This window comes from Parambassis ranga, chromosome 15 (assembly GCF_900634625.1).
Source record: "Parambassis ranga chromosome 15, fParRan2.1, whole genome shotgun sequence".
Lineage (NCBI taxonomy): Eukaryota > Metazoa > Chordata > Actinopteri > Ambassidae > Parambassis > Parambassis ranga.
The window spans coordinates 19,547,547-19,560,095 of record NC_041035.1 but is presented as its reverse complement, the minus strand read 5'-3'; the positions used below and the strand labels follow the sequence as shown (position 1 = coordinate 19,560,095).

At 46.3% G+C, this 12,549-nt stretch overlaps 1 protein-coding gene across 6 annotated transcripts in view; it reads right to left on the bottom strand.

The window, feature by feature from the left end:
• Positions 1-34: 34 nt before the first annotated feature.
• Positions 35-12,549, bottom strand: part of cpeb3 (cytoplasmic polyadenylation element binding protein 3) — a 30,129-nt gene continuing 17,614 nt past the window's right edge. For all 6 annotated transcript variants that reach the window (XM_028422733.1, XM_028422734.1, XM_028422736.1 and 3 more), the window contains 6 exons: positions 11,852-12,019; positions 10,043-10,132; positions 3,998-4,116; positions 2,569-2,683; positions 2,080-2,261; positions 35-859 (listed from right to left, as the gene is read on the bottom strand). In XM_028422733.1, coding sequence (XP_028278534.1) covers positions 632-859; positions 2,080-2,261; positions 2,569-2,683; positions 3,998-4,116; positions 10,043-10,132; positions 11,852-12,019 — 902 coding nt within the window. In that variant the 3' untranslated portion in view covers positions 35-631. The remainder of the gene's footprint in view (positions 860-2,079; positions 2,262-2,568; positions 2,684-3,997; positions 4,117-10,042; positions 10,133-11,851; positions 12,020-12,549) is intronic.

The following is a 12,549-nucleotide window of genomic DNA, read 5'->3' as shown; positions in this document are numbered from 1 at the left end:
ATCTTATGCCACCTATGCATTCATCTAATTTTAGCCTTTGGTAATTATGTTTTATGTTTTTTTTTTTTTTTTTTTTTACTAGGGGCATTACAACTACAGCTTTTCAAAATAAGTGCATGCTCCTTTCACATCAAATTTAAATTATCTATATATGTATAGATAGGTACAAAACAAAAAATATATACTTTATTTTTTTTAAATATTTTTATGGTCCCCACCTCTGTCTCAGTAAAAGAAAGGGGGGTGGGGGTGGGTGGGGGTCCAAACAGGACGTACCACACCACCCAGTCGACAGAACAGGGATCTGAAAGGAGCCTACCGTCCTGTGTGTGTGTGTGTTTAGTGAGATTTTGTGCCAAAGTGCAAATTCTAAGCTGATGGACTTCCTGTCCCGTCGTCAGAGGGGATCAGTGAGTTCAGAGCCGCGTGCTGTGAGGACAGTCCCGTTCATTCCATGGGATCCTTTTTGCTTTTTTTTTTTTTTTTGTGGGAGCAGGGTGGAGTGGGTGGGGCTGTAGGGGGTCCACGGTGGGTGTGTTCTTTTATTTTTTTATTTTTTTGTTATCTGGGGGTCGGATGTGGGTTCACCGGGGCAGAGCTGACTCGTGACCCCCCCTCCCCTCCCCCCTCCTCAGCTCCAGCGGAAGGACACGTGTCGGGGGCGGTCGCCCCCTTCCTTCACCAGTGGTTTGTGAAACTCTCGGCCGGCTCGTGAGTGGATGCTGGCCCAGCAGTACTCGCAGTAATACTGCAGGCAGGTGACGTTGGCACAGAAGAAGGGGGCGAACTTCCCCCCGCAGCGCGCCCCCTGGCACTCGTCGCACATCTGGTCGTCCAGGACGTACGGCTTCACCTCCACCTGAGAACAGAGAGGAGGTATTTGATGTAATTTGTTTTAAACAGACCAGGTGCAGCCCTGATGGAGGATTGTACATGCAAACAGCCAGTGTTGAACCCACTCTGAGAAGCTACCTGACAGCTGATGTGTGGGTGAACTAACAGGGGAACACACTGGTTATTAACTCATTTTAAAGCAACAGTACTTACTCTTTGTCTCCCCCTTCTGGCAGTGAGAGTAGCTACAGAAACACAGCTGAAACCATGACAGCTAAGGACTATGGTTTCAGAAAAATGGCTGGCCCCTCCTGACAGGTATCCCGTCGTAAACATATGAAAATGAGTTTGGAGACCGAGCCTGGAGACAAGAGCTCGGTCGCCATGGAGACGCCTCCAGAGTGGGCACAAGTGGATGCTAACCTTGTTATAGCGTAGCCACATAATGAAAGGCTATCAATTCCTTCAACAGAAGGGAGAGCGCCCCCACACTGCACACAGAGAGAGAGACACACACAGGCTGCTAAAATACTGATGTCCACTAAGGAAACACAGAGAAGTGGCAGCGGTGGCATCCTCGTTCCCCATCACGCCTCATGAATCTGAAGAATGTGCCCTCATTTCTGGGCTCTGCAGTGCACACACACACATTCTTCAAAAAGAATTTTGTTGACAATAAAAGTATAGAAATATCCATTTATGGCATATAATCAGAAGATGGCTGCCAAATAACTGGTGAACCCTGACTTGTTTTGGAGCATTAAGCACATGCCACCCAGTCCCAGTCATAATAAATATACCCCCGCTGAACGCTGATAGCTGAGGCTGCGGGGTGGGCCAACCCCGCCCTGCAGAGGCTCGGCTTCCTGGCTGACGACCAGTCTCTCTTGGTCACGATCTGCAATTGGCCGACGTGCCTAAAATAACCAGGCTGCAGTAGATATACATGTATAGGGAAGTACTATAATTAAACCAACCCTAAGTGTCTGCAGCATGAAACATCTGTCGGGACTCTGGCAGCCAAAGGCCAGAGTGATTACACAGACAGGCACGGCCTTCCGTTATTGTAGGCTGTGTGGAGCAGTTGGCTGAAAACCCGGCTATAATGAAAGCTCTGATACATGGGAGAGGACTCGGGCAGGGGAACGACTGCGAGAAACCTCAGCTGTGGTCGAGACGCTGCCTGCTTTCTTTCGGCCTTTTTTTTTTTTCAGAGGAGTGAATGAAGCCGTTGAACTCGCTCACCCTTTTGTCGATGTCATTGTGCTGCAGCTGAACAAAGCGAGCGCTGATGGCAGCGATGTAGCTCTGCTGATTGGAGAAGGCCACGCGCCCGGCTCCCTTTGGGTATTTCAGCTCCGGGTCGGTGTCGATGCCGGCGTAGCAAACACCTCCATACAGCCGGTCCATGATCATAGCCAGCTCCACTGGAAAGAGAGAAAGCACCAGAGAGAGAGAGAGAGAGAGGGAGAGAGAGCTGGTCAGCGCCAGACAACAACCATAGAAATCAGCAATCAATCAGCCAGCAATGTTTATCCCAAGAACAGAAAGACTGAGCCTTCCATTACACCATGAATTCTTAACATGATGACCGCTTGGCCCGCTTCCTGGAAACCCAAGCCGAGGATTGCTTTCTCACAGGGAGAACTTTCATTACAGCCTCCGGCCTCCGAGCTCCATGCCGGTCAGCGTTATGAAGCCAGTTTAGAGGTTCAAAAAAAAATAAAAAATTACCTGCACGCAGAGGCCGTGGCACCCCTCCAACAAAGATGGTCTTGCGGGGGTCCAGAGGCTGGGAGCCGTCCATGACGAAGTCACTGTCGCTCAGATTCCAGGGACGGATCTGGACCTGTGGATGAATAAAGAGAGGTTCATATACTGACACACACATCTCAACAGTTACACACTACTGAGCATGTGCAGTAAGACACAATACCTCTGAACCTAGAGCATATTTTTACACTTCAGCTCTAACTTCCCATGTCTTCCTGTGTAACTACAGTCAACGTGTCCACTTCCAAAATGCAGCCTATAATTCAGTCTCCAGAATGTCTCCTGTGTGGACATACAAGGAAAGGACACATGGACCTGCAGCTGCTCTGCTACATTTAGTACAGTCATGTGTCCTGACGGTGAATTATATATCGCCCTGACTGATCCCTGGTTCAACATAATTTAGGCCCCGTTCACACTGGAGAAAGTCATTCCAGCTAGAGTAGGATTGAGCCCAGACAGCCTTTAAGCTGGATGCGTTCAGACCTATTTTCAAATCTGGCTAGCACACAGTTGTGTCCGCACTCAATCCGGCTTCATCCAGCGTGTTTGCTGTTCTCCAAACCACTAGGTGGCGCCTCGTAATATGGCTAATAATGTGGCTAGCCGGATTCGCTAGCCACATTTGCGTTCACACCTGAGCCACATTTGAGCCAATCCTGCTAGATCCACCTCTCGAGGGTGGATCTAGCCGGCTTGAAATCAAACTGGATTCAGCCGGATTGGAGGTGTTCACACTCGGAAAAAAACACATCTGGATTGATCTGGATGCGGCCAAATCCTGCTTAAGCCACATTTTTTTCCCCAGTGTGAACGGGGCCTTAGTCAGTCCTTCACTTTATCCAGATTTATCCTACACAGGATGGCAGGAGGGGGTGGAGCCTTCCAGCTGTCAGTGGGTGAGATGCAGAGGACATGCTGGACAGGTCGCCAGTCTATCACAGGCCTGTTTATGACTGAAAACTAAGCTAACATTTAGCCAGTACAGAGCATGACTGTCAACTCTCTCACACAGAAACTAGCACATATATGAGGAGAAGCCACAATAGAAGCCAGCGGTGAGGCAGGCAAACATCTTTGTCTTTTAGTCCACTGAAGAACACACCAGTGAGTGGATGTCGAGCTAAATTATAATTTCCTGCTTTGGTCCAGACCAAAAGAAATAAATTACATGTGTGAACAAACACTTGAGTTGGATGGGAGACCTAATTGTGTGTGTGTGTACTGTGCAGGAAGCTAATTAAAGTGATGTGGAGCACCTGTGGCATCAGCGTGCTGGCTCCTTCCTGCAGCCTAATCACTAACGTCTCACCCGGTTGCTCTTTTCATGTTGCACATATTGACTTGTCACACTTCCCATTCCCGTCTCCATTGTACTGCTGGGACTCACCGGTTTGTCTTTGATGGTGGGACTGGACACACACAGGTAGAGTTTTCCATCCTCCTCGATGCAGGCGTCGATCAGGGCCTGAACAGAGGTCTCTTCCTGGAACAGCAGGAAGGCGTAACCTGAAAGAGAGAAGGAAGGAACTTTAGAAGAAACCAGAATGACCAGTTTATATCATCATAACCAGAATCTTCCCATTAAAGTAAACAAAGATTGCTTTTTCCAGAGTGACCTCTGACCATCACGGTCATAATTATGAATTTACAGACATCCCCTCAAGGTATGCCGGAGGTATCACATTCATAAGAAAAAGACAACATCTGGAAAACAACCCCTGCAGCCACGACACACAAACACACACACAACAGAAACTCTATCGTCCATGTTTAACAGTTGCAGCTTTGTGACTATGACTTTTTAAATTCTGTCCTCTGGGAAAGGATTCATAGATGTTTGGATTTTTTTTTTTTTTTTACAGTGGTGTAAAAGTTCCAATCTCATGACCACCACACCACACAAGTCGGGCTCCACGCAGCCAGACGACCTTGCCTTCTGTCCTCTGCTGCTGGCACCTTGCTCAGATAAAGTGGCTGGGAGTGCCTCACTCCTAAAGGAACCATGCAAAATTGATCAGGGCTGACACACTGCAGATCTTCGGGGTCAGGTAGAGAGAGTTTGGCAGTGCGTTTTTTTTTTTGCAGCAGGAAATAAAGAGCATTTCAGACTCTGTACTGCTGAATTATTTAGCAGAGACCTCATCCTCAAGGTCAGAGCTATTAAGCTGTTTCAGGAAGGACAGAAAACTGATTCAGGGAGGTGTACACGCAGTGCTACGGGGATCAACCAAGACCCAAACTGTATGAAAAGCTGTCAAAAAAGCAGCAGATGCACACAGTTATTATTAGTTGTCCAGCGGCACCTGCGGCAGCCATGAGTCAGGGGAATATGAGCCGTCTGAAGAGAGCCGGCGGGATGGGCAGAAACACATATGCACAAGTGCACCAGATCACACTTACAGTACTCGCAGTCAGTTGAGACTACTACAAAAGCCATGTGTCTTTGGAAACTATACACACACACACACACACACACACACACACACACACACCACACACACATACATGGCCAAATGCATGAGTGAAAATGGCAAAGAGGAATGTGCAACTGTCATGTTTCACTCCTAACATTCCTGCTGCTGCAGCTCGGATGGGTGGAAATGAGAGTGGAAAAAAAGTGGTGACTCAGCAAAGCCAGTCGACTGTGGTATGTGGAAACGTCTGTCTGTGTGTGTGAGTGTGTGTGAGTGTATAAAGGGAATAAAAGCAAGGTAGGACAAAAAAAGCTTCAAAGGTCAAATGGGGAAAAGCAGGTGCGGAAGCAAAAGCTGCCAATGGCTTCTGTCACTGTGAGACTGTACATGTGTGATGTGTGTGTCCTTGTGACATCACACCACCCAGAGCCGTCATGACATGTCATGGCATTTATGACATGCAACTTAAATGAGTTAGTTTAAAACAGATTAACAATTGTTTTGGTCATTTTGGGGGCTCTGATATCAGGAGCTTTGCACATTTTGTGTAACATTTTAAAGTGTTCTGGTTCCCTTTAAGCATTTTGTAAAGTGTGGTGAAGGGTGATGATGAGCTCAGGCATCAGGGGCCCTTGAGGTCAGGACTAGCAGGTTCTTTCTTTGAGCTTTTTTGTGTCGACAAACACACAAAGTTTTCATTTAAATCCTCATTATCTGCTCTAAAGCTGCAACAATAAGTGGATAAGTGGAAGCTTGGGACTGGTTTGTCCATCAAATGTCAGAATACATTGATTGGCTAATGAATTTATTTTAAACTTGCATTATTTATAGGTTTCTAGGCAACAGGAGCAGCTATGTTGTGATAAACAGGAAGTCTTGTGAGGACATGCCTCTAATGAATGCGTCCCTCAAAGGATGCAGGACACAGATCCTGATTCTCTGGCTAACACAGTAGCATAAACAATATGAAGTCTGTGTATATGAATGTATTATTGTGCAAAAGTAACATAAGCTTATTGCAATCAGCTGTGTGAAGTCTGACTCGACAGAGCCACCACCTCTCCCTCGTACACAGGAAACACGCTCAATACAAAGAGCATTTTGTGCACTTTGTGTCATCTTCCTCCACGTGCCCTATCGTCACCTGACATAAGACCTGTGTGTGTGTGTGTTGCGGGGTTACATAAAGAGGGTTTGTCATTGGGAGAAATCATGCGGTTTAGCACCGACATACCCCCTCAGAGAAAAAAACAACAACTGCAGTCTTACACAGGGGGTGGGGGGAAGAGGCAAGGCATGAAAAGGCAGAGCTCGCCAGCAGCTCATACAGTCTGAAGGAGGGAACAACGTGTTCCATGACCCAGGGCAGGGGAGAGAGAGAGAGAGAGAGGGAGAGAGGAGTGAGACAGATGGAAAGAGAGATAAAAAAAAAAGAGTAAGGAAAGGTAGCAAGAGAAGCGGCATGAATGACCGCCATGCAAACATAGAGGTTCAGGATAAATGGGAGGGGCTGTGGACACGGACGAAAGGATAACAGACCCTGATGGGAAGTTGGAGAGCTGATGCAAGTAGCCAGGAAAAACAAGAGCATTACATCATTCACACCGGTCAGGGCAAAATGAGGCACACAGACGTCCAGATGGACTTTATACCATCAAAATCTGTCCTTAACTTCTTCTTCATTATTCACTTCCCCTTCTCAGCAATCTTATTTATGACCTCAGGTTGTTGTGTGCTCATCAACAGATACTTCATTCATCACTGCTATGCTTCGATGCCCAGGGCCTCCCCCCTTTAAAGCAGATTCCACAGGGCACTTTGCCACATTACTGGTCTGATATTTAGTCTGAGGATCTGTCTCTTCTTCCATCAGCCTTGCGCAGTGCAGAGGCTTATGCCGCGGGAGGAGAGAGCGCAGATCTGCAGTGGCTCGTGCCTCTGATTTACAGGGCTTTTGCTGCTGAGCTCCCAGCTGTGTGAGGACGGCAGTAAGAAGAACGCTGTTTACAGACAGACGACAGGTAGCGCGCCTCGTGGGTCGCACACACACACACACAGACCAGTGACCTCATGCAAGACTGATACTTTCCTGTAACGGCGGCCAGATGTTTGACTCATAGAGGAGAGAAACGGTTACCTCAACAGCGACATGATGACATTTTCTGTAATACGTAACCCCGCAAGGTAACTCCTAAGGTGTTAATAGGTTTGTTTGACACATGGGAGCCATGTCTGGAAACCTGATTTCACACACAGGAGCCAGTTAGCTTAGCACAAAGTAGCTAGCTGTGTCCCAATGAGGGTCAGCGTCATCATTGTTAAATTGGACGGTCTAGTCTGTGGAGGACGTCCTGTGCTGCTCAGACGGATGGATTTGAAGGAGCCTTCAAAATGGGACACGTTTGTTGCACAGCGGCAACACTATTGGTCTACAAATGCATCGTAGAACATGAAGGTTTACATGGCCAGCTGCTTGTGTTGCCTAGCAACCTTCACAGCTGCAGTTGATGCTTACTTTAAAAACTGAACCCTTCAAAACGTCTGTCCAAATTTAAAGCAGCTCACACCGAATCTTCAATTTAAAAGGAGCCTCTGAACTGAGACATTAAAGCTGCATTCATCAGCATTTTTAGAATACAAAATGAATGCGAAAGGTGTCACTCAAGGACACAGATGTCATCCTATTCTGTCTCGGCTTGTCCTGCAGAGCCTCTTTTAGCAGTTTGTCTTGGTTTCACGGCCTGTACCTTCACCGCTGCTCTCGTCCTCTTCTACTTCCAGCCACAGCAAGCAGCTGGCTATTAAAAAAAGTCAAGCTTAGGACCAAATGACAAATTTAGCAGCATTTAGGATAGACATGTTTCCCTCAGGAGTTGGTGGAAAGCAAAACTGGGCTAAAAATACCGCGCTCGCTTTCATCAGGTGGCCGGAAACATGACTCAAAAAAAACACAGGCTGAGGAGTAAACAGGTAAATGCTGCATTAACACATTAGCTGTTTAACCTTTCCAAGCGATGTCAGCGTCTAGCTTTAGAAATATACCAGCGGAATCATAAACAATGATGCTGATTGTTCTCAGCATGACACAAAAAAAAACAAGCAGTAATCTGTGGGCACTCTGGTGCTGTCACTCACACCCTCTCTTATCGTCTAAACACTGTCATCACTATTGTTGGCGATGAGCTTGAAATGTTGGGGAGCTATTTCTGTCTGTGGCCAGGGAGGAGGAGGAGGAAGAGGAGGAGGAAGAGGGTGATGTTTGTGTGGCATACCCGGAGCGCTGGGAGCTATAAACTGCTGCAAATGCTAATGCTCACGTCACACAGTAATAACAGTGTGTCAGACTCGTTTGATCGTTTCAAAAGGTGACAACTGAGGCAGCATTTTATAATGCCACGAGGCAGAGTCAGTGACATCTTTAAAACATTTTTTTGCATACATTAGCAGTGTGTCCATCTCCCTGCTGTCTTCTGGTTTTGGGATTATATCCAAAATTAGCATCACTTCATTTCCTCCACTGTATCAGCGACTCTTCATTTGCCAACAGCCAACGGGCCTGTAGTTGTTTTTTTAGAGAGCAGGTGTGTTTGTGTCTCCATCCATCTATCCTGCCAAGATGTCTTCCTCCTCCTCCTCCTCGTCAGTGTCGGTCTGTTTACATGTTGTGGCATAGTCGCAGCTCTCTCTCCACCTATCACACACATCCATCTACACTGTCACGGAAAAAATAGCCTCCAGATTTTTGAAGTATGTTCTGGCATTCTAGGAGGCCATTTTGGCTTCTATGGCATGATTTTTTTTCTTGGTCATCCAGGACACCAGGTGTGCTGGAGATGCTCTGAGGAAAGGGAAAACACCTGGAATATTACACAACCTAAACTGACTTCTATCCTCATCGGTCCCTGCCTCCGTTCTTCTCAAAGCACCGAAAGAGTCTCACCCTGCCCCTAAATTCAGACCCAGCCAATGACATGAGTCATCCACAAAACCAAAACACTTTCATAACTGCACAGACACATATTGTCGGCAGTTTAATGTGAAGCAGGGTGGAAAGTGACAGCTCTCTTCCATTCGGTCAAACTTGGAAGAAGGCGAGGAGAGGCCAATGACCTCCTGACGTGAAACCCACATTTGTAAATCACTCGCTACAGCAGTGCGACACACACATATGTGCACTTGCTCTCAACCCTGAAGCTATTAGTGCTAAGAACTCTGACACCGGGCATCTGTCCAAGCTCCCCTGCCAGTTAATATGGAGAGTGTGATATAAACAGGATATTTTAGCTTTAGTTTCCCTTGGAGTTTTGGAGTGTGAGGAGTTTTAAATTAGAGCGAGAGATGAATTCTACACAGAACGCCAGTCCCACATGTCTCCTCCCCTTACATGGCGGCGTCCTCATTCATTCCCCTAAAAGGATGCTGCATTTTTCCTCCTGGCTTTGGATATTAGTAGAGCCGAGTCTATTCAAAATAATCCTCCCGAGCTAAAAATGATGATGAAAAATGAGAGTGGGGGAGAAACTGGCAGGGATTTCTGCAGGTCCTCCAGATGCAGTGTATTACCATCTGCCTATGGAATGTCAGTTATTTCCAGTCTTTAATAGCTTCCCTAATATGACACATTGCAGCTAGCAGGCCAGAGGGAGTGATGTTGCAGCTCTCAAGAAGAAGAAGGAGAAGGAGGAAGAGGAGGAGGAGGAAGGTGGTGATCACCCACCTGAAAACGACACCCGAGAGTCTGTGCAAAAAAGGAGAAAAACTTTCACACTCCTCGGGTGCTCATTCAAGCAAACAGGCCTCGGGTTTAAACTCCTGGTGGCTGATTATAAAGTCATTATACACCGTGTGTGTCTCTCAATGAGAGGGCCGCTCACACAAACAGACACCTGTACGGCTGCTCAGCGTGAGCTGTGAATTCACGGTAATACGAGTGTTTAGAACGCTCTCAGATGGCGATATTTGTTGGTGTAGACTTTGGTGGGAAAATACAGATGATGCTGTGAGAACCGGCTGGTTACCTTTCGGTGGGAAGTAGGATTTGCTCTCAGCTTTATGGGGCCAGTCCACCACCAGGTGCCCATAGCGACGGAAACTGTTGGTGATTTCATCTGTAAGAATAAAGACAAAAAAAACAAAACATTATAATATCCACTCACGTCTGTTCGTGTAATATGCATACCACTGACTCGATGCAGAACCACACTCTGTGCTGAGACAGCCCTGGTTTCTATTTTCTGCCCTGTTCCTGCTGCAGTAGTAGCCACTGCATTAAACAGGAACACAGGCCGGGCACATCCAGTCTGTACTGGGCTGATGCGTGCTGTGGAAACTCATGAATTTTTCAGCCTGCTGAGGTATTTGGTGCATCGATTCAGCAGCAGTATGTGAGAATAAATCCCACATTAAGTCTTTGACAGATCCTCACAAGTCAATTTTATTAATTTCCCTCTCTGGCCTAATAATAAACAAATGAGCAGCCTGGAATTAATCTTTTTGTCATCACATCTTGATCTTCACTTTTGCATCTTTTTGTCAAGGCAGCAGAAAAAATATGTCTCTGGATGCAACCCCAGCTGTGTCATGCAGCCATACTGTTCCCAGCGCTCCTCCATACAGTCAACATTTCAAACGCACCTCACACATTAGCTAAATTGTTGTAATTGGTTTTTGGCAGGTGGTAATCTGTTTAACTGGAGGAGGGGAGCCAGACGAGCTCAGTCAGAGTAAATAAAATGAGGCATCAGATTCGCTTCAGATAGCAAATTACAGACATTTACAGAAATTTACTCACTCAGAGTTAAATTAGGAGAATGATTCGTCTCCCAAGCCTAGCTAGCCAGGGGTAACAGGCATTAGCATGACCACATCCACACAAATGTCTGTGTGAGGTTTAGACCAAGTGGCAACTTCCAGGTTTGGAAAATGTTAAAAAATTGCAGTTTGAACCGCAGCCTCTAGGGGCCGGCTTCAAAATCTCCATAGACTCCCATGTTATAATGTCTAACTTTACAGCAGAAATAAACATGTTTACAGCCTGGTTTTGGTCTCTATCGATAAGAGCCCTTCTTGTAACAAATATATATGGAGGGTTTTATAACTCAGGGACCAAATCACAGCTCAAGCTTCCTGCTTCCATGACTGCCCACCTGACTCACCACATGCTCCACCTCCTTGCCTGTATTTGGAGTTAAGGTGGATTCTCAGTCCGAGTCCAAACGAACTCTGATACAGTTAGACTGGAATATGAACACAGCAAGGACCAAATGTGACTGAACAAACTGGACCGTCACATGTTTGACCATAAAGATCATGTGATTTAACAACACAGAATGCACTGTATGTGCACACAGAGCAGTGAGGATGTAACGAATTTCCAGCATCGCAAATATTGGATGGTTAGCTGAGTACACAGCACTGTTGCAGGGTTAGGTTGCACAACACACGTGATCAGAGTTGTGCCTTTCGTTTTGTGTCTGTTGGTCTGTTAGAGTGAACCTCAAGTAAATCAGGGTTTGATTCTGCTTGGGTCCAACTGGGAACTGAACTACAAGTGTGAAAATCTCAAAAACTAAAAACTTTCTTTAACTTTGATGAACTGTCAACAGGTTCTTTTAATAACAGTAGCTGCGTACATACACAGCTAGAAGTGACAAGGTGCCCTTCAGCGTCGCTGTAACCACTGCTGGCAAACAGCCAGAACACAGACTGCGCTGGGAGCCTTCTAACTGTGGACGTACTGTACAAAATGTATCTGCTGACAGAAACAGCCCGAAGTGGCGTGAACACTTCTCTCTACACGTGTAAATGAAAAACAATCTCTCCTTCACCTTCGTCTATGTCAGGGGGGAGGCCTCCGACAAAGACCTTCCTGGAGTAGCGCTCCATCCTCTCTCCATTCTGACAGCGGGTTGGCGAGTTCAGGCCCGGAGTCAAGGAGGGGTCGCCGTGGCCGTCGTCGAGGAAACCGTCTTCAAAGGGAAACAGACAGGAACGACCTGTGAGGACAGGAGGAGAGAGAAAAAAACCAAAAGGACACACAGGAAGACAGACGGGGATAACGGGGGAAGAGTGCGAAAAGAAAAGAGAGAGAGACGGTGAATTAATCCCACATGGAAACAGTTAAAGTAGAAGCAGCAGTTTGGAGTTCTGCCTCCTTTCTTCTACCTCTAAACACATCCATCTTGACTTTTGTGTGTGATTATATATGTATAAAAAAAAAGTTAAATTAGGTCTTATTTTCATTTAGAGCGGGGCTTTCCATCCCACGACTACAAAGTCTGAATGAAAATATCCGTAAAACAGAAGTGAAAAAAAAATGTGACCAAACGTTTGTGGACATAAACCTGCAATAGTTCCCTTTTTAGAGTCATGTGGGTCAGTGTGTCCACATACGTTTGGCCTTTATGTGTTTCTGTAATGTAATCAATATTAGAGCAGAATAATTTTGTATTAATTAAGTATTAATACTACATGCTCTGATCATGTCAGGAGCTTCACACTCTATAACTATCACAGATCTGCTGCA